Source organism: Trachinotus anak, unplaced genomic scaffold, assembly GCF_046630095.1.
Source record: "Trachinotus anak isolate AG129_WGS33_773 ecotype Australia unplaced genomic scaffold, CSIRO_AGI_Tana_v1 ptg000025l, whole genome shotgun sequence".
In the NCBI taxonomy this organism is placed as follows: domain Eukaryota; kingdom Metazoa; phylum Chordata; class Actinopteri; order Carangiformes; family Carangidae; genus Trachinotus; species Trachinotus anak.
Window position 1 is genome coordinate 8206408 of NW_027273876.1, and position 22780 is coordinate 8229187.

At 39.3% G+C, this 22780-nt stretch overlaps 2 protein-coding genes across 6 annotated transcripts in view; one reads left to right on the top strand and one right to left on the bottom strand.

Annotated features, from left to right (window-relative positions):
- LOC139608864 (testican-2-like) overlaps positions 1-13605 on the top strand; it is a 45088-nt gene extending 31483 nt beyond the window's left edge. For all 4 annotated transcript variants that reach the window (XM_071462975.1, XM_071462976.1, XM_071462977.1 and 1 more), the window contains 8 exons: positions 622-736; positions 5562-5670; positions 6190-6308; positions 7045-7160; positions 7284-7502; positions 9671-9733; positions 10643-10780; positions 11456-13605. In XM_071462975.1, coding sequence (XP_071319076.1) covers positions 622-736; positions 5562-5670; positions 6190-6308; positions 7045-7160; positions 7284-7502; positions 9671-9733; positions 10643-10780; positions 11456-11601 — 1025 coding nt within the window. In that variant the 3' untranslated portion in view covers positions 11602-13605. The remainder of the gene's footprint in view (positions 1-621; positions 737-5561; positions 5671-6189; positions 6309-7044; positions 7161-7283; positions 7503-9670; positions 9734-10642; positions 10781-11455) is intronic.
- Positions 13606-15475: 1870 nt separating this feature from the next.
- Positions 15476-21536, bottom strand: sar1aa (secretion associated, Ras related GTPase 1Aa). Of its 2 annotated transcripts, XM_071463186.1 has the most exons (8): positions 21454-21536; positions 20295-20365; positions 19926-20045; positions 19413-19433; positions 19211-19276; positions 17833-17936; positions 17598-17729; positions 15476-17486 (listed from the first exon to the last, which is right to left on the bottom strand). In XM_071463186.1, the coding sequence occupies exons 2-8, from the start codon at positions 20350-20352 to the stop codon at positions 17370-17372; spliced, it is 618 nt and encodes a 205-aa protein (XP_071319287.1). In that variant the 5' UTR covers positions 20353-20365; positions 21454-21536; the 3' UTR covers positions 15476-17369. The 2 variants fall into 2 exon arrangements, with proteins under 2 accessions (XP_071319287.1, XP_071319288.1); XM_071463187.1 differs by lacking the exon at positions 19413-19433 and having other exon boundaries at positions 21454-21533.
- Between the last annotated feature and the right edge of the window lie 1244 nt (positions 21537-22780).

The following is a 22780-nucleotide window of genomic DNA, read 5'->3' on the forward strand; positions in this document are numbered from 1 at the left end:
CTAGAAAGAAAGGGAATGTGGAGACAAAGATGGAGTGTGCGTGTTAGTGCGAGAGAGGGAAAAGGCAAGCCGGAGAGAGACAGTGATAAGTTGATGTGGGGGAAGTGAGATGTGACAGGCCAAGAGAAAGAGATGCTCAATCAGTGCTGTCAGGTTTTCTCGCAATCAGAGACAGTCGTTGGAGACTGCAGGCAGTACTATTGACGATGGGCTGCCTCGCTAATGACAGCTAGGCGTCCATGTTTTCAGCAGTGCTGACTATAAAATCAATGGACTCATTTGCGCACACTGCTAGAATATTTTTCATTACACATTTCATGGTTTTTATTGCATACGCCTTTGAAATTGATAGTTGTGTGAAGATGAGAGATCATTATAAATGGTGTAAATATACAGGCCTTGATCATACAACACATAAAATAGCTGCGTTCCTCTTTTTTTTTTTTTTTTTTTTTTTTTTTTGCTGTTTAACACATGCTCTTTGTCAAATCATGAATAACAAACAGACAGAAACTCTGTGTTTTTCTCCTGGAGGTGGAAAAAAAATCGAGAATTAGAGCAAAACACCTCAGCTGTGATTGACACGTCTGGATTTTCAGTGTTGTTATTTTGTGTTTGCAGCCATGGACACCACCAAGGACCCATGCCAGAATGTGAAGTGCAGCCGTCATAAGGTGTGCGTCGCTCAAGGCTACCAGAGGGCCATGTGTGTCAATCGCAAGAAAGTAGAGCACAGGTAGGTGGAGACGTGTTTTGTGTTTGCAAGACGTGCCGCTGATGTGCTTTCTGTGTGGACACGGTGGACGTTTCTGTGGTGCAGTTAGCTCCGCGTCAGTTAAAAGCCTTTCAATGTCTGGTTGGAGAGCTATTGATTAAACTCAGTAACAGGGCCAGAGAGTGTCATGAGTCAGGAGTGAAGTCATTTTTGATGCAACACTCATGCTGAGCAATGACTAATTAACTGTGTGGATGAAGGTGGTAAAACTGAACACAGGCAGTTATGGAGGCTAATAAGGGCCATAAAGGTTTGACATGCAAACTGAATACCTGATTTTGAACTTTCATCACTACTGAATACTTTTTTATACCACTGAAATATTTGTCTTGGTCAGATCTGAATCGTTTTTCTTAATTTTTGTGTCTGAATTTGACCAAGCTAATTTGAGTAATCAGATTTTTTGACATGACTTGAATTTTTAGATCTGAATTTAGCCGACTGGATTTTAGCTATTTTAAGTTATGAATTATACATTTTGAAAATTGGCTACTTGAGTTTTCTATCTGAATTTATGAATCTTAAAAAAAATACTTACGTGTACTTGAAATAAAACTTTTGAAAGTGATGACTGAAAATTTGAAAGAGGGAAATTCACTCCACATTAATTCAGAGAAAATATTTCAGTGCTATAAATTCATTGGTAGTTGAATATTACATAAATAATCACTTTAAGTAGTGATTAAACTTTCAGATCAAGTATTTAGTCGCTTTATGGCGATTAATTGCTTCCACGTGCGTTTTATACATGGCTAAACATGAAATCACGACAGCTATGCTCCTATCAGACACAGAGCAAAGAGATGCTTGTTTAATGGCTAGCACTTAATGCCAAGGGTACATACCTCATGATTAATTAATGCATAAGTAATATATGACTCATGATGGTCTAATGCATGATGTATCTTGAACTCCTGTGGTTTGGTATTAATTATTAATGAAACCACTATTACTTATTTTAATTACTTAGAAATACATGGATCATCAGTTTGTGAACTAATACATATATGTAGTTAAAACAGAATAGAATTAACATCTCCAAAAGCAAGATAGCACCAGATTATTATGTTTGAACCATGAAGTATGAAACTGGTTGAACTTTGAGCAGCCTCTTCATCTGTAGAGTGCACTGATGTGTGCATTCACACACACACAGTGTGTTTACTGTATGACCACAGTTCAGCAAAGGACTTGATCAGATCAAACCTTACGCTGTGTTGAAGTCATGTTGTATGGACTGTAAAGACAAACAGCTAAGTGAGAAGTTAGGCCTCTAATTTTGGACAGTTTTGTTATCTCCTTCTCAACAAACAGTAAGTGTCAACAATCCTGTCCCAAAATTGCTGAAAATCATCATTGTAGTTCAAGTGAATAAAATCCCATATTAACACAAATATTACTGGTTCAGCTCATTAAATAGGAGCTTTGTAACCTGCACATTTTGCTTATTTGTTTAACATTTCAACAAACTGCTGTAAATATGTAACATAATTTACAGTCGCTATAATCAATATTTTCAAATTGGATGGATCAAATGATGTGTATGTCATAAGAAGCTGTGAAAACCAAGGTTACTGTTCTTCAACCCTTTTGACTGGTCACAACCCTGGTTTCCTTTTTTTGGCATAAAAAAAACGAAATAAAAGGCTTGTAGCAGGACCTTCAGTGTGGAAAACACCTTGGAGGGTCAGCCACAAGTCTGAACCAGTTCTGTGGCAAAAGGTGTTGCAGTGGTATCAGGATCCCAGACACATATATTCTAAGACTAAGAGTGTTGAAACAATATATGATTTGTCAAAGTTGTGTGAAGATTAAGTCTGGTACAGATCAAAACACACGTAACGTAGGGCTACCAAAGCCAAAGTGTCTCATGGGTGGAACAGTGCATTTTAAAGTAATATTTAAGCTACTGAATGATGGCCACAAGTAACAATAAAGTGATAATGGTAAATGGTATAATGCAGAGTTACAACTGCAGTAAAGTAGAGAAAAGGCATAACATCAGTGACTGGACTCAAAAATTAGCTTCCATATGCTACTAGACCACTTAAGGGTTGTAGCAGCAAAACCCCTTATCGTATTGAGTAGTTTGTTATTTCTTCTTTTGAAAATAACATGGTTTTGCTTTAAATGACTAAAAACATGGGCTTTTGGCAGTGGCAGCTCATGTGTTGTGATGTACAGTACTGTGTGTTGAGCCCACGGAAGTAACTTTTTATAGGTTTATATATATATATTACATTTAATCATCTTGTCCTTTTTTTGACCCTAACGTGATACTGAACTGAAAATATTCAGTAGAAAGAAAAAGAAAATTTTATTGACCATCACTTAGCAACAGTGTTTCTACGTCTCAAACCACTTGAACGCTGAGTATACTGTGTACTTGACCTCTGGTGAAGAAATGTATGTCACTGAACTTTCTATGTAGATAATAGGACAGCTTTAGAAAACATGGTACAGGCTAACCAGTAGAAGTGAGAGCAGAGGAGGGAGGGGTAGAGATTGACAACATGACAATTGAAGCATATAGAAAACTCTTACTTTTTGGTCATTTTATACAGTAATACAGAGTATTATGCAAGTATTTCAGATGCTCCTCCCTTCACAAAGACCCTTTAGTTTTCTGTTGTAAATCTCACAAAAAAAAGCATTTATCTGTTCCTTCACCCATTCATCCCACTTTGACTGAAAAACAAATGAGCAGGGTTGCAGCCTGAAAAGAATTAATGGAGTGAATTATTACTACCTGCAAAGCCTATCTGCAGCGGCAGGCATTTATCTTTTTCAATAAAGTGCTTCATTTACAGAGTCACTCCAGAGATGAGAGAGACTGGGTCGAGTAATGGGTAATAAGCACGAACGCAACCACACTAAACCATCCCAGCATCATTAAGTAGCAGCCTCAGAAGTCGTGCTGCAGAGAGCCTAATGCTTGTGCTCAGTGAACATGTAGTCAATCACCGTGTGAGAGGAAAGCAAGCAAAGGTAAATTTTATGAAGCAGTGCATACAAATATTAACAGGTGGATTATGTCTTTCTGGTAATTATGATCAGAAATGTCTGTATCACTCTGCAGCAGAGTGATACCAATACGATACTAATAAAAACATCTTGTTAGAGAGGATTTGTAACTGTAGGTGTGCGCCAAACAAACATTAAAGGGCCAGTTCACTCAAATTACAAAACATATTTTCTTACTTAAATGTAGGGGTGCGAATCAAAGCAAATGGTCCTTAGTTATCCAACATTTCTGCTGCTACACCATGAATCCTTTGCGCTTACAGCACTCAGAAATTATATTTAAAAATTCAACAGCAAAGCGTCTCATCCAAAACCATGTCCCATTACATTACAATCATTTTACAGATGCTTTTGTCCAAAGCATTTCACAGTAAGTGCTTTTAAAGTTGACAGCGACAACAGCTAGATGTTACCAAAATTGAAAGTGCATCCCTCTCGAATAAACAACCGAAAGCCTGTTCAGTGCCACAGTGCAAGTCTACTAACGTTTCAAAAGAAATGAGACGGGAGCGGTGTGAGGTGTCGAGATGTGTGAAAAGAGGGCGAGTGTCCAGCCAGCAGCAGAGGATGGGCAGTGAATCTGCTATCCTGGTGTCAAGAGGCCGTTAATTTGACTGCTGTGGAAGACAAGACAGGCATCTGTCATGTGTTACTCTGGATAATCCACAGACCTCTCTGTCAACAGTTTTCACTGGAACTGCTGTCCACCAAAGAAATAGTCCACGAAAATGAAAACTGATGAGAGTGTAGCAGGAATGCTGTTTCTGGAAAGAGTTTTTAGCTACACGAGAGGCAAAACCCAAGAGGCTGGTTGGTCCACCACCTCAGTCTAGACTGAAACGTACTTAATACATCTCAAAATATACTTACACAGATTTGGTGATCCAGTCTAGTGCCACGATGAGTTCCATAGTTGTGAGTGAAATGTCTTGTGAAACTATTTTGGATTGTTATGAAATTTGGTGCAGTCATTCTCTGCTCCTCTTCAGGGTGAACTGCTGTGATTTGGCCAGTCCTCTGTCATTATTTATCTAGCGCTATTATCGGGTCAGTTATTTTGTTTATAACTTACCTCCGAAATGAATAACAGCCTCTAGTAAAATATCTCAGCAACAACAACTACTGCATGGATTGTCATGAAATTAGTACAGTAACTGGCACAGGCCTCCACCTCAGGATGAATTATAATCGCTTTTGTGATGGTTTTTGACTAAATACCTGAAAAATTAATGACATTAATCAACTTAAGCTGCATTTTGAGTTTACTGCATGATGGCATGTGAGCGTGTTAACATGCCATTGCTAGCGTTTGGCTCAGAGCACTGCTTTACCTGAGTACATCCTCACAAAGCTGCGAGTGATCTTGTTAAATTTAAATTTTAAGTGCTGCTGACACAAACTGAGAACTCAGACGACACTAAGGAAAAAAAAGGCTAACGCTACAGACCTGTGCTGTAGCACTGAACATGCTTGTGTTTTGAGGTGACATCTAGCTCTTGTTCCTATCAAGTTTAAATCCACTTGTTTTGCACAAACGTGTCTTCAAAGTAAATATAAGGTACAATATAATAAAACTGTTTTGCTGGTGAATTTTTGAATGTAGTTTTTCAGTGCTGTGTGCACCACAAGCAACAGACATCCATGGGAAAGTCGAACTGTTCGTAAGTCGAGATACCATGAAGGGTAGAGGTAAGTGAGAAGGTGTATTTTTCTGTAATTTGGTTGGACTGACGTTTTAACATTTCCTGTTTTCCATGTGCAGAGTCAAACAGCCAGGGCATCTGGAGGCCCATGAAAGCAGCTGCAAGCCGTGTCCTGTGGCTGCCTCCTCGCCTGTATGTGGCACTGATGGACACAACTACGCCTCTGAGGTGAAAGAAAACACTGGGTTCTGCACCAGCATCTCTCTTTGAAAGCACTTAGACTTGAAAGCTTAGATAATTTTTCTTTTGCTTTATTACTGGCTCCTGGCTCCATAAAACCCTGAAAAGAAATGGAAAGTGGCCGTGTCATCGTTTTAAATAATGAGAGCAGTTCAGTCAAGTGCTGTTTCCTGCTACGCTGACATACACGTGGGCGCAGCAGGCCAGCACAGTTCATCACTGCTCGCGGGGGGACAAGTGCACCAGCTGAACATGGCCGTATGATTAATGACTGACGTTGTTTTGAGCGGCACCACCGCGCACCGGCCGCTACCAGGACTCTTTATTGATTTACGTATAGTTTTTAATTTTGACCTTGCATGAGAAGACGGCGGAAAATGACAGCTCATTCTTGCTGCCTTTCTCTAAGTGCAGTGTCTCATCTGAATGAGCAATCTCTTTTTCCTGCGGTCACCCCCATAAATATTTTAACTGCGTCCATGCCTCTCTCTCTCTCCCTCTTTACAGTGTAAGCTGGAGCAGCAGGCCTGCCTCACAGGCAAAGACGTGGACGTCATGTGTGCTGGCTTCTGCCCCTGCGCCACAGCCTCCATCACCATCACAAATACCGACACCAAACGTGGCAAGTGCCTTTTCTTCATCTTCTTCATTTTAAGCATCTTAATTTTGGGATTCACACCTCCATGTCTGAATCACTGTCAGTGCTTTTATGAGTCATGGCTTCAAAAAAAAAAAAGAAAGTTATGATACACTGGTGGCCCCACACAGCACACTGTGTGTAGGAAAGTACAGACCCCAATTTCCTGAGACAGCTAATCAACCTGAAGCTTGATGTTTGGGGATCAATACTCACCAATTTCAGAGATTACTGTTAGCCAAATATCCCTTGTGTGGTTAAACTGCTCTTTCAATCATGTAGTAATTAATTATTTAGAGTGTACACTATCTATCATTGCAGCCAAACACTATTGATTGTCCGGGCTCTCGGGCACGTGAAAATGCCAATTGATCAAAGGGATGAAATGTTACTCTTGTTTTTCATGTGTAGCCTGGAATAAATGCTTAGCCTGAGACTAAAAGTGGATTTTTATCGGACGACAGCAATTTGCTGTAGTAGAGTTAATTGCAAAATAATGTTTTCTTTGATTAGCAGATCATACACTCACAAATCACGGCATGAAAATCCAACAGCAGACCTCAACAGCTTTACAGTGAGGGAAACCTGTGCCTTTTATTCTGTGCACTGTACATCAGTGAGAGTTCACTCCCTTGCCTGCTTTTTGGGAAGGTGAGTCAGATTGCTATTAAGTGCCTGCCAGCGTTTTGAATGCAGGGATTCCCTGTTTTTGCTCCTCTAGAGAGCTGCACTGGCCAGGACCTGGCAGACCTGGGCGACCGCCTGAGAGACTGGTTCCAACTCCTTCATGGAAACGCGAAGCGGAATAACTCTGGCAAGCTTGGAGCTGGCACCGCTTCAGGTTAAAAACTCACAAAGCGGCTTTATTCTCTGCCACCCCCAAACTTACAACTCAATTGTCTGTGCAAGGAAATGTAGCGTAAACAGAAAGAAACTTAAGTATTGTGCAAATTATTTCTGACAGCGCTGGACAGGAGCCTGGTAGCGAGCTGCAAGGACTCCATCGGCTGGATGTTCTCCAAGCTGGACACCAACAGTGACCTGTATCTGGACCAAGCTGAGCTGGCTGCTATTAACCTGGACAAGTACGAGGTCTGCATCCGACCCTTCTTCAACTCCTGCGACAGCTACAAAGATGGGAAGGTCTCTACGGCGGAGTGGTGCCTCTGCTTCTGGAGAGAAAGTGAGTGAAGGGATCTCCACCAAAGGAGCAGAAGGAGAGCTGAGTCTGTTTCAAGTCAAATCTCTAAATGGGTGAAATAATAGCATCGTTACATCACAGGGAAATAGAGAGTTTGCAGTGTAGTGACTTTATTCACGTCCCCCACCACCACTGAGTGGCAAAGCTAACTTTTATAACTGTGAAATGAGTAGTGTGTAGACATTTAAAGTGGCCAGACATTTTTGTTGTGACACATAATATCATATGTTTGTATTTCTACCTCAACACCAGGGAAGCAGCAGCACCCTTAAAAGAACAGTTTGATATCTTAAGAAAGTGTATTTCCCAAAATGTGGAACTATCCCCTCAGCCAAGTCTGACAGCCCACAGCAGACAGCTAGTTTAAGCAGGATTTCAACATCTTTAAAGCACATTCTGATTCTGTTGCTTCTCTTTATTCTAGACTTCAGCAGTTTGTATAAACCTATGCCTGAATTCTCTATCCATTCATCCATTTTCCACTACTTATCTAGGTCCAGACATATTCCCAGCATGATTAGCAGTTCTTCTTCCCTGCTGAGAACAATCTTGGCAAGACTTGTTTTGTCTGAGTCATCTGACAGTTTGCAAGAATGTCTGTCTGGCCAATTGACAGTCCTTCTCCATGGCCTCAATGAACTCTACCCACAACCCAGTTTCATCTCTCTGCTGGAAAATATAGTCCTTCCCTGATTTAGGGCTCCCCTGGGCTACACAAGCCCCAAAGGCCTCCTTCTTCAGCTTGACAGCTTCCCTCACTGCCGGTTTCTTTGGTTGCCACTGAAAGGGGAACCAACAACTTTCCAGCCACAAGTGCAAAACAACTGTGTCTCACAACTGAGGCTTTGAACAACACTTTGTCTTTTCCCTGGATACAGTAAACATTGGCAGTTTCTCTTTGGAACATGCAGTCACATAGATGCAGTTATCTCATTCTGTTGAAAAGAATCTCTAAATTTCTTTTTACCAATATCTTCATTGATTTTTTCTCACATATGAATGCAAAGTGGCAGATAATATATGGTGATATCAGGTGCATATCCTTTACTCTAGAACTTTGAATTATTTTATGGGTTCATACAATGTCCCCACATCGTGGTACTGGAGCTGTTTGACATATGTAGAAATGTGGTTTGAAGTCTGGTTTGATTCTGTGTCAATATTTAGACAAAAAACTTCTCCTGAGAACACTGCTATCTTTTTTTTGAGTGGCAAAAAAAACAACTAAAAGCCTGTTTCATTTGCATAGAATTTGAACGCAAATCACCAAAGTTACATGGCAACACCTTCAGTTGCGTTAATAGAATCGTCAGGCAAAATGATTATAGAATGAATCTAAAAATAGCTGGTGTGCTTAAAAATTCATTTGAAAATGACGTTTTACTTTCAAAGTAATGTTCCCAACATTTATGTGTAGTTGAGGTGTTGTGGAATGTAAAATCCAAAGGATCTGTATCAGCGACTGCAGCTCTCAAGCATCTTCACCAAGTGTCTCTATAGATGTTTTTGCACAGATAACCTGTGCTCACAGAGCTATTTATAAAGTGCACACGTGCACCATTTGCACCACTTGACCTTTACTAAACAAATACAGGATATTCCTGGCAGTAACCTCATTTGCAGGCTCATTATCCAATTGATCAGGCATTTAACCTGCATGCAATAGGTTGCACTGACACCCTAATCAATTCTTTATCACTAACTGGTGATATTTATAAACTACACAATGCTATTAAGTAAAAATCGTTTCATGATAATGACTTGGACACATATTATATGTAAAGATATATGTGCAAACCACTATAAAAGGCATTTGTCTTTGTGAAGCCTCAGAGAACTGACAATATCCCATAAATTCATCTAGTTTTGTGCAAACACAACAGAAATTCTGTACAGATGAGAAAACTTTCTCCTCTTAGTTTCTATTTCTATCTATTCTAGAGATTTCCTTGTCATTCTCAGACTACATCCATATGTTCTTTCACCTAAGCTCTCGACAATCGATCAGGCTCTGAGGGAATGAAATATAAGACTTCTTAAACAAATCAATGTGGGGAAAAAGTGTAATTATGAAGGGCATTGATTGAGATAAAGTTTGAGGGAGAGCAGTTTCAGGTATTGTCATCACTTTTCTTCTCTGATTCACACAGAGCCGCCGTGCCTCGCTGAGCTGGAGAGGATCCAGGTGCAGGAGGCGGCCAAGAAGAAGCCTGGTAAATACATTCCTCCTAACAGCACCGTGAAGTTCAAGAAGTATTTGACTGAACATTTTTCAACCCCACACGTGCAGAGAAACACCTTTGGACAGGAAATTACCACTATGCACCATCTAGCTGGCGTGCCCCTGCATTCGCCGCGGTGTCTCTGGGTGTACCTATGTAACAAGGTGCCTGGAGCAGCAGGCGAGGAGCTGGAGGAGCCTCATTAAAGAGATCACAAGCTCACAGCTAGGATTAGGCCCTAATCAGGCTGGGGGGGATTAAGGGGCAGCTCTGGCTTTGGGAAGGAGCAAGGCTAACGTGCCTATTTGGCTCCCTGGGAAGCCCCACGCCGCAGTATCAACCCAGCACGCTCAACATGCTACACAGCTACTTCTCAGTCTTCAGCTCCAGAGATGCGTTCCTCCGTCCCTGAAGCCCACTTGTCTCATTGCTTGTGTTTTCTCTCTCTCTCGCAGTGGCGTTGTGGGGAGGGTGGGTGCTTGTTAGAGAACTTCAGGTTTGACAAGAGCGTCCTGAGGGAGGCGGGAACAGTGGAGCTCTGTCACCGAGTCTGTCACTACATTTTTACATGCCTCTCTCACAAAACAAGGAAGCACGCCACACCAACGTGCTGTGTGAAATCACGTCCACCAGCATATGCATGCTTGTGTAAAACAAGCAGGGCGAGCTCTCTCTGTCTGCGTGGTATCCTCTGCCAAAAAGCTGCTCCTCCATCCTGACTGATGGTTTTATCACAGGTTCACCAGGGCGTGCTGGCATTCTCGTTTATGCTGCGCTCATCTCAGGCATCAGCATGAGGCAGCAATGTGTGCTGAGGGTATAAATATTTAACATCTAGGAGTGTGTGTGTGTGTGTGTGTGTGTGTGTGTGTGTGTGTCTGTCTGCATGTGTCCTTGTAGGGATGTACATTCCCAGCTGTGATGAGGATGGCTACTACAGGAAGGTGCAATGTGACCAGAGCCGAGGGGAGTGCTGGTGTGTCGACCAGCATGGCGGAGAGATGATGGGCACCAGAATCCATGGCAACCCCGACTGCGGTAAGAGAGGGGCATTTGGCAACAGATATTTCCTCACACTGTGCACTGCAAGCAAATCTCCTTCTTATAAAGTCATCTTTTGTTTGTGACTGGTCTGTGAAGTCGTAATTTTTATTTCTGGATTTTGGTGCATTGACCTGCCGTGTCACACATTTCTAGAAAATGATTGAAGGTCGTAATCTCCTTTCTTCATCAGCTGTTTTTTTTTTTTTTTAATTTGTTTTAATTAAGTGTTGAAGGTTTTCAGGAATCAGTTACAAAAAAAAATTAATTAATTAACAGATGGAGATTTTTGGCAGGGTAGATAAATAAAAGCTGCATCTGTTCAAAACCTTGTGTTAGATCTCAGTATCAGAAATTGTGCTGAAACAAATGGTCATTTTGGTATCAATTACTAATTAATACATTTTTTAACTCTGCAATTAAGGTCAAAAATTGTGAAAAATGACAATTTCTCAAAGCCCTTCCTCAATTACCTTGTTTTTTCTGACCAACAAAACCCAAAGGTGTTCAAATTAGAGTGATAAAAGCCAGCAAACAAACACATTTTCAGAGTTAAAACGAGCAGATGTTTGGCATTTTTGCTTGCAAATTTTCTGCCAGTCAGTTAAATACTACCAATTCATTTTTTGCCACTAATACTTAACAATTTCTTATATATTTACCTTTTTTCAGATGAAGTGGCTGGATATTCAGGAGATTTTGGGAGTGGTGTGGGATGGGAGGATGAAGAGGAGAAAGAGGCAGAGGACAACGGTGAGGAGGCAGAAGAGGAGGAAGAAGAGGAAGGTGAGGCAGACGATGGAGGATACATCTGGTAGAACTGTCTGACCCCACACAGAGAGCCATGTCACAGCTGCTGGCCTGAAAATCTACAGGGATGGCTCTCTCCTAGCAGCAAAAGATTTTGGGATCGGACTCAGGAGGCATGGAATTATGTATCATCCTGGTGGGATATGTGGTGACGGGCAGGTCCAGTGATGAGATAATGACCAGTTTTTGTCTTAGATAGGTGTAATTGCTTCATTCTCTTCTCTGTTTTTTGAGCAACAGAGCTTTTTGTTTTGCCGTCCTGAAAAGCAGGACCCACTGACTACTGCGCCATAGGTAGCTAAAGTCCATCAGAATTCCTATCTTGTCCGACCGCCATCTATGCATATAGAGATTACCAGTAATTTTGTATTGTGTGAACAACTGCTTGAGTATTAGAGCCGCCGTCCCACTGGAATGACAAGAGATCAGAATTTAAAGGAATAGTTCAACATACGCTTCTTTGCTTTCTTGCTGATAGTTAAATGAGAAGATCGATACCACTCTTACAAGAGCTACGCAGCGGTTGGCTTAGCTTAGCTTCTTTTAGTATTAAAATTGGAAATGTGGAAACAGTTGCCTGGCTCTGTCTAAAGATGAAAATAAAAAAACAATCCGTACAAAACCAAAAAGCATGCGGTGGACTAGCCGGGAAGTCACTGTTCTAAGAAAAGAAATACTCCAGCACATAACACCCTGTAAAAATACAAACTGTCGCTTTCACACTTTGTGTACCGATTAAACAAACAAGATATTACATCTTAGTTCGTGAGCTTTAAAGGTGCTGGTAGATGGATTATCTTACTGTTTCTCAGAGTCAGATTTGCTGTTTCCCAGCGCTTCCAGTCTTTACATGACTGAGATGGATATTTTCATAATAACAATGTATCAGATGACTCTGTGAAAACAATGTGACAGTGCTGCTTGTAGAGACATGAGTTGGCAGCTCTCTTTGGCTTTACAGAGCTTCACAGTGAGTTTGTTTAGGTGTCTGGTCTGTAAATTCACTGCTGTGATTCACTCTTACTGCTCTTAGCAACTTGTTTTCAGGAAAAGGTTTTTAACTGTACATTATGTGCTCAGCACCAAACAGCAGCCAGACACAGGTAGCAACCAAGTGGTGAACATAGCGGAGAATTCAGCAGCTAAAGAGCAGGATATTTTTCTCAGGAGTTGGTAGAGACCAAAAACGGGACTTTTATTCACTTTTATTCATCAGATGGACAGAAATATGACTCCAAATGAAAGCTAATGTTGCTCCATAACTGCTGAATGTGTAAATAAGCAACTGTGATGACATGTTGCTGTTGTGTTCACAACTTGTTTTCACAAGCGGTCAAATATTGCAGGAGAGGGAGTGGTATCAATCTTCTCTAATAGTTGGCAAGAAAGCAAATGAGCCTTTCTCCCAAAATGTGGAACCATTCCTTTAAAGCAGTTCAGTGCAATGTGGTTAAGTATTTGTAAAGTGATTCTGATTCTGTATATAAATCCAGTGTACATTATCTATGAAGCAAGCTTAGAGGATTTCAGGTGACTATGGTTTCAAGCTACCTTTATGATAAAGGGGCACCACAGGTCATGGCAGTTTTTAAATTGTACATGCTTTATGAATTTAGTGGATACACACAACAATACAGGACCTATATTTCCAGTTGGATTACTTTTATTGAAAATCTGTAGAACTGCACCTACAGTAGAAACCACTAATCGCTGTCCTCTGCTCTCTCTGAAATCATGTCAAAGAATGTGGCACAACTACGTTTTATTCTGAGTTTGCAACTTGAAAATCTGTATTTTGTGTTCATTAAAAAAAAAAAAATGTGTGCATTACTTGAAGTTCTGTGTGTATACTTGAATTCACATTGTAATTTTTTTTTCTATGAGAATATTGTTGCCATATCTTCATTCATGCTATTGATAGGCAGATATTTGGTTGTTTTTAGTATTGCATGTTAGTGAATAAGAATGTACTTCTAGGCTGAGCACTTTACTAATAAAGGCACTGGAGCCAAGCTGTGTGTTGATTTGAATCTTTTCTAACTATTTCAGGGTCGAAAATGATCATCCAGGGAGAAATTAGTTGGGGTTTGTAGCTACTTTGCCACCAAGTCACACAGCATTTCCTTCTGTAAAGAAAGGAACACTGTGCTCAGGTGGGGGAATTCAATGAATTTGTAAGACGAAGGCAGGTGTTTTTTTGTGTCCTCGCTGTGGTCAGGAGAGGATCTGTATCAGCGACTGCAGCACTCAGCTTTTTCACCACAGCAGAGCCATGAATAAACCAACGCTGTTTGCAGTAAGCCTACCTTATGTGGAGTAATCTGCTTATAAAACATAAGCTGGATGTGTAAATAATGAATATTTTAGAGCACAGAACTACTTTCTTATGACCTTTTGGTTCCCCACCCGGTGTGTGAGGCACTGATTGCTGAAGATTTTTTTTCAGCTACAGCCTGTTAGACACGCGATTACATCTGATTGTGTTTAATTTCATCATCATCTACAATCATGGAGCCTGCAGTGGAATACAGACAAGAAGAGGCTGAAAGCTACAGTTTCCTCCTCAGTTGAGATTCTTTCAAGCAGATCAGGATATTTGTGGGGGTCATTTTGGTGCTGAGCTGCCACCTCATGCTAGAAGAACAAATTACAGCAGGTTGGCAGCCAATACCATAGCACTACTTAATCACAATGTAAAAGATATATAACATTTCAGATTTCAAAGCCAACACTGACTGTGCATGTCTGAGTTGGAGTTGGACAAAAGCCTGACAGGGGGTCCTGATGTGGATCAGACTCATGGAGAGTTAAGTATGAGCCTAATCGTGCAGTGCTTTAAAAACCTGATCTGAAAGGGACTGGTAGCCTGTAAATGGCAACAAAAACTGGTGTAAGGTGATCACTTCTTTTGGAGTGTGTTTTAAAAACCTAGAAAAGGTGCTCTGCAATAGATGAAGCCAGTTGATATCAAAATAAAGTGTATCACAATAATTAAGCCTGAGGATAAAAGCATCAAAGCCTTTCTCCTCATCTGACAGCACCACGGAATCAAAAATTACAGCACTCTGGCTCCACAGTGGTCGACACACAGGCTACTAAGACTATGCATAAGATACAGGGTCCATCACACTGGGCTTAACATGGATTTAAAATGATCTAAAATCATAGTGGAAGTAGTGACATAAAAAAACAAAACAAATGATTGCAAAAGCAGCATCTCACATCATCTCATTATTTAGGAGGCGTCTATCACAACCTACTGCAATTACACATCCCCACCCTCCCACCCCCCCATCCACACATTCGTGGGGACCATAGACTGTACATATTTTATTGGACTTTCATGAATCAAATGATATATGTATTGTTGGATTACAAATCAGTGTTTTGACTTTTGGATTTCTACTAACTTTCTGTTTTAGTCACATGAATTATTTTTGTTTGATGGTTATATTTAGAGATTTCTTTTCACGATGACATAAAAGTAAACAGACAAACAAACAAACAAACAAACAAACAACCTAATTAAATGAGAATTAAACATGGAAAAGTGCAGTGGTGGTGAATAATAAGGGTCCCAGGACAGAGCCTCGGGGGATGCCACAATGGAGTTGGGCATAAGTGTACGGGGCCTTCCAACCACAACAGTAAAAAAGTATTTGTCCCTTTTCGCTTCTGATAGCTGGACCTTTTGTCTTTCTCTGTCAGGCCTAACACATGTCAAAGACACAGGCATGCATTGTTTCTGTAAACCCTCCGAGAATGTAAAATTCTAGCTCCCAAACAAAAACGTATATTCTTTACTAATTCTGTTTGAATAATGAATATGAGCACATTAAAAAACACTGCAACTGGAAATAAAAAACAAAACACTCACCCAGATGACTCTATAAAAGGCAGATTTTATTACAACAGCTCATCACATGGACCATCCTACTTATTTTATATTTAGATGCTCTCATTCAAGTTGAAACTATTTGCACAGAAACTGTAATTGCTGAAAATAGTCATTCAAGTTACTTTCTGATGTCAGCTAAAGGGCATTTACTGTACAAACATTTACATCGGTATTATACATAATTTACAGGAGTTCAGTGACTGGTACAGATCACTTTTCAAAGAAGAAGAACTGAATATTTAAAATGTTACCCTGTAAACATGGGATGCAGACAACAGTAAATGGGCACAATGATAACATGCTTCTGTTCCTCATTATTCATTTCCAGCATCCACAGGCTCAAACAACAAAAATATTTGAGTATCCAGAATAATATTAGAATATTAATTTACACGTTTGCATATTAATGTTTGCAGGTTGCACTCTCATATCTTTTCAGATAGTCAAAAAGTACATTACCTGCAGCACTTCAACCCTGTTAATACTGTACAGCCTACATGCTGATTACATGACAATATAATGCTTAGGCTCTAGAATAAGGGAATAAATAATAAATAATAAATTATTCACTTATTCTCTTATTTAAAATATTGCCACTTCAAACTTGACTTTAATCCATACTCATTTCTAGTAGAATTGTAACCAATGCTATGCAGAGATATGAGACACTGTATTTTATGCAGTACTAATTAATACTTATTGAAAAGATAAACAGGTTTCAATAAACAGACTTGGACCTGTGTATAATCTTTCCTGCTCTCAAATACAGTGCGGTAAGACTCTCTCTGCTACAGTACAGTTGGTCATTCTTCATTATTGCTTCCTGACATTACAGGAACAATGTATTACTACTGTCTCCATGCTATAATAAAGCAAGGGCAGCCACTGACAGTCATAAAAATTCTTTATGAACATACCAAAGTCAAAGATAATAAATACTTCTTTTAGTCCAACTAGCACTCTTAAACTTAGCTGCCTTCAACACAACATGTAACGTCACTTTTGGGTCAACACATGGGAAAAGATGTAACTGTCAGAGTTAAAATTAAACAAGCCGATTCCATCAAGACACTGAAAGTGAGCAGCACATTAATCACAACACAGTCATCAGTGAGCTGTTCAGTTTGACTCAGTATATTTCAGCATCTTTGCCCTTATTTGCAGGACATGCTGTCTCTTCGTCTTATTTGGGATCTAAAGGGGATTTAACGTTATTTGGGCTCAGTATTCAGCCTGGAAGATATGTTATGTTGGAGTTCAGTCTCTCTCCCTTTTAATCCCAAAGTCATTAGCTATATATTTTGAAGGCGGTGGCTGTGTACCATGAAACTAAATAAATTAAACTTACTCTTCTGTTTCAGTTATTTTTATAATTAATTGTTATAAACTTTTTAATTCAACCACCTTTACCATCTTCTGATGTCAGACAAGCAATATACTAGTCACCACAATCACCATGAGTCCTTCATTTTCATCACTCACTTCCTAACAAATTCTAACTCACGCAGTTAGTCTATTAAATAATAAATAATGCAACACTGATGTCTACATATCTACATTCTTGCACATTGTGTGATTGCACATGTATTGTAATTATAATGTGATCTAATTAAAATGCCACAAATTGACAACTCAGCTAATTCTCACATTTTCTAATACACCATGAAGCACTTTTGAAATGTTGCATAGAAACCTTTAAACCCTGAATAAATGCTTTAAGAATTAAAATGAATTTGCTCTTTTTAAAAATATATGTATTATAATTTAATGAGATTTGAAATTTGGACTGATTGACATGAGCAAAGAGACAAATTTATTGTCATGCTTAATGAAAACATGTCAAGAAAACCTGCTCTGGTTAAGCTTCGGTCCTGCATGTCAGTCAATGTACTGTGATAACCATCTGAAACCTTCCCCATAGCCTTGTTTTTTCAACACGCTGCACATGAAAATCTCCAGCGGCCGAATGTTCAGCTCCTTCAAAGAGACATTTCCCTGTTGATCACATTAAGGATAAATGAAGACGATGGTCATCAGGCACCAGGACATGTGGCCACATACATGGAGAGATCATATTATCTCTGAGAATTAAAAGATAAGGCCTACCTTTCCTGTAACTTGACCATCAAGAGCAAAAGCTCCTCTCAGTGCTCCTTCACTGATGGCCTCAGGGCGGTCAATTTTATTACCCAACACCAACACTGGTACATTGACTATGGTTTCATCTCCTAGGAGAGCCTAGAAATACAAGAGCAGCACAATCATCACAAATTAACTGTTAACAGACGACAGTCAGTACCTTGCAATGGAAACAGCTTGTGAGAGTGATGGTTAATCTTACATCGAGTTCAGTCTTAGATTCTGTGAGTCTGTCGTGATCTGCACAGTCTACAAGAAAGACAACTCCATTCACAGCCGGCAGGTAATTCTTCCAAACTCTTCGAGCTATAAACAAAGGAAAAACAGTTGGTGAGTCAGCTGTCCTTGCAGCACTTCAAGATGATAGTGAATACTACTTTCATCTTGTAAAGCACCAGTTTTAAACAGAAACTGGTGAAATGTGTCTTTTGCATTGTATTCTCTATTCTCTAATCAGGGTGAAGCTGGGTGGAGCTGTGCTGGGAATTATGTGAACTCACCAAACTCCATGCACTAATAACAATGATAATGACATAAACTGTTCTGCTTTAACAGATGCAACAAAGCTTGGAGGAGAGTGATGGAGCTGTCAATCAAGCACAGCAGGCACACACCCACGCAGTCTTGAGAACAGCTCAAGAGAACATAAGTGAAAACACCTATGTGGGTGCACAATAAAATTTAATTTTGACTCTACAAGGCAAATATGAGTTCACTGTTTTACCAAGAGATTTAGAATACTTTGATAATTCTTACAAAATTAACTTATCCGTTTATGTGATACTGTAATGGATTAGTCTTTCTTTAAGTATATCTTTAGTGGCACTGATACAACCGCTATATATCGGCACATCCTGCCTTTAAATTTCTCTTTAAATGTCTCAATATTTAAGCTTTTTAGCTGCATCTGAGTTGATTTGCAACTCATCAGATGTGATTACCCATCAGCGCTGCAGGGACTGAAGAGACACCATGTGGCAGCCACAAGTGAAGACAACATGTGGCAAGTTGAAGAAAGGCTCAGGGATATGGCTTTTTCACAGAATAGAGTTTGACTTATCACTCAGTATGGTGTGAATGATACAATTACTGATTAGATTGCATTTAGCTGCTTTAGTTTCAGGGCCCTGGTATTCTGGCTTGCTGTCACACTGGGACACCAGAATACAATGGAGGCATCGTTAATGTGACTAAAAACACCTGTGTTTTCTTACGACGACAGGTCAAAATGTCTGCTGTGACAAAAGAGCTACCTTTTGTCTTTCAGCAAATAATTAACACCAATTTATAGGTTTATTAGGATCTAGCAGATGTATATCCACTGCAAACCTCTTCCCTGCAATTTTCCTCTTTATTACAAAATAAATTAGAGAATGTGAACACAATTATTTCTCCTGATAACGTACTATACATCTGTGTAGCGTTGAGGTGGCAGTGCAACAGTCTACAGTTTAATCTGAGCTGAATCTTAAATTACTGTCACAGACAATAGATTTCACTTGCTGTAGTAACAAAAAACCATGACAATGACGTACTGTTTTTCTATAGTGTGTCATTATTGGCAAAAATGAAGATCTCACCTTGTACGTGTCCTCCCAGATCAAATGTAGTAAATGTCATGCCACCAATTGTCAGTTCCTCAGAAGCTTTGTGGGAAAGAAAATAATTAATAAATAATTGTGGTTATGACTGTTTGACCCAATACTGTCATGATATTTTGCCAACAATAAGGACTGTATCACCATACTTGCGATTCTGTGCTACAACATGCAAGAGTCTCACCTATGATACATGATGATATCACTGTAACGGAGGAGGAAATATATACCTTTACATGCGTGTTTGTTTTAACTTCTTTTAAAAAGCAGTTATCTGTTATTTATTCATTAAACAAACAGCTTTCAGTTTCACTCAAGTAGCTCACATGAAACAAAGACTCCATGCCAACACAAAACACTGCAATTATGTAAGGGTCAAAGTGCCAAAAACTAGCAAAAGGCTCAACTGCTGGAAAGTAAAACAGCTCAAAACCTTAAGATCTTGAGCCCCTAGAAGGAAAATGATTGCACCTGACTGTATCATAGTACTGGTGCCAATACTGCTAATGGCCTGTAGTAACCAACAGACCAACATAAAGGGGTGATGCTATATGTACTATACTTTCAGAAAAGAGCAAAATGATACAACCTGTACTATAATACACTGTGGTATAATATAAACTAGAATACTAACTAACACAGGCAAACACACCACCCTAGTATGGCACATTACTGTCTACTGTATATCTCTCCTTACTTGGATGCAGTGTGGGCACATGTTGGCCAAGTCGGTCATCTTTCAACATGTGCAGCAGTGTTGTTTTACCAGCATTGTCCAGGCCCAGGAAAACCAGCTTCCCATTCTTTTTGTACAGACCTGGAAGAAATCACAGATGGAAGAACTGATGTACTTTTTATCCCATTACTTCATATTATACATTACTCTGAGGTCTAACTATGTACTAGTTTGTTATTTCGACCAAGCCCACCACGTGGACCATATACAGCATTTAAATACTATTTACATGTCAATAGTTTAACACTGTAAACTGGTGGTATTGCTGCTTTTTATAAGTTTGGGATTTTATTCTTTTTTTGCCATTTCAAAACAGCAGACAGTACTTACCTAAGAACTGTAAAACACTACTAAATCCCCTGTAGATCCAGTCAAATAAAAATGACATCGTTGGTCTTTGCCTGAATAAGGAAAAAAAGTCAGATCACTATCACAGAATACTGCCCTGAGAAAAAAAGAAATGTCTGTAATAATATGTCGACAGAAAAATACATTAGCAATTATTTTGATAACCAAATTATTGTTTTAGTATTTTCTGTCAAATATTTGCCATTTCTATCTTCTCAAATATGAGAATTGTTTTATGCTTTTCTTTACCACACATGACTAAATATCTTTGGATTTTTAAGTGTTGGTCACACAAAACAAGACATTCAAAGATGTGGCTTTGGTCTGTTGGAAAATTTAACAAGCAATTTTTGTAACTATTTTTCTGGCATTATAAAGAGAAAACGATTAATCAAGAAAATAATCGTCAGATTCATCCATGATAATAATAACAATTAGTTACATCCCTAGTCTGCAACAGCTACTATCTGTGTGAATCTTATTATTTTAACATTTAGTTGTTGACATTGTGCCAGTGAGTTGTTGAATCGTTCCTTGAGGACAATTTGTGGTAAAATACAACGTTGTATGATAATTGCTCTTCTATGTAAACAGGCAGACAACATCCAGTGGTATGTTAGCAGCTTGTACCAAACGAAACACTTTTAAAATAGGTAGTATTCCTTTAGAGAGCAGTAATTACATTGCATTACATTACATGAGACAGGTGTTTTAATCTCCTGGTGTGACATAACTATGTAACTCCTCCCATACGTCTAACAGGTGGCTAGCGTTACCTTTTAGCAAAAGATAATTTAGATCAAGCTTAGTGCCTCCAAACACCCAAACTTATGACCACCTCCCTCTGATAATGATTGCAGCTGAAATTATATATATTAGCTTCATCAGTGGTAACCTAAATATACAGTCTACGATGGGTTAGGGTTATTTAACAGCGCTCCTCGTCTGCTGATAACGCTGTTTGGCTAGTTAGCGTTAGCATGTTAGCTGACGTCAAACCTCTGGTGCTTTCTCGAGTCTGACCTCATGTGGGACGAGGTTTAACGACGATCAAACTCGTGTATAAGAGACGTCGGTAACGCAGTGTGCTGTCATGTCGTAATGTTACATCAAACTCAGTCTCCAGCTTCAGCTAACTCACCTGTCGGCTCCGACCAGCGCTCAGTAGTATCGGTGGTCTCCTTGGAAACAGTCAATGGAGGTCTTCTTCTTCGTGTCTTAGAATTGGCGTCTTGTTTGTTTTATTAGCGCCCCCTCTTGACGACTGTCGGTAATTGTGAGAAAGCATAGATTATACTCTTATTTACTTTATAACAAGAGTGAATCAATTAACAGGAAGTGATAAAGTATCCTTACCAATAATGTTAACTTTCACAATCGAGCACAAGCACATGGAGTAATCTCAAAATACCGCCTTAGTGTTAGAGATGCACACAACTTTTAAAATGTAGAAACAATCACCGTCAGCTCTAGAAACATTTGGATGGCTGTTTTGTCAGAGAAAGTCAATGTCAACATTTTTTTCTGCTACTTCAAACTTCAGTTCATTGTAACACTTGTCATGGCAAATTCTGCGTTCATAAGATGAAATGCCTCAACAGGAAGACTAGCGACCACTGTGTGGAAGCTAAAGGAGATCCAAATAAAAAAATAAAAGAAATAAAGAAAAAGCCAATCTTGAGAACTTTCCTGGAGAAACCTACCTCTGTTTTAACAAATATATACAATATGAGCTATATTTGACTTTTGTTATAAACCTTTTCTGGATTGTATTAAAAGTACCAAACCTCTGGCCTTCATTATTACTACTATTCCACTGCACTGGATACTATCTACTCTATTTGCAATCAAAAGTTTCATGACTTAATCTATGAAGTGAAAAATATTGATCGTAATTGATTAACTTTCTGAAAAGTATTTGATAGAATGTGCTTTATTATTTAAGCACATCTGTAACGAGAATAAATTTGATATCCAGGCATCAGTTTTATTTGAATGTTATATGAAATAAAAGGTTTGATGTCATCAGGAACCAACTTTTTTGTCCAATGAGTTGCATAAGAACATAAGAGCACTTTGTAACCATAGTTTCCAACTACACTGTAAAGGAGCATAGAGGTTTATTGAAGCTTATTGTTTAATCGTCACCTATCAAAGCTTCCCATGGCTTTTACAGCCGAGGGTTTTCATAACCAGTCATTTGTACTTATTACATTTCAGGAGCACCAAAATACATCATTTACTGGAACTGCATATAGGCAATGTGCCATTTATTGTATGTCCACAAGAATTATTAGGTTATGGAGGATTGCATAGAAATGAGTAACAAGAGAAACGAAGCAGAACACAATTTCTCTCTGTCCATCTTTTCCCATCAGGGCACCATTATCCACTTAAGATCAATATTCTGTAGGTCAGCTCAGGTCTAAATGATCATAATAATAATATGTAACAGTGGCGATAAAATC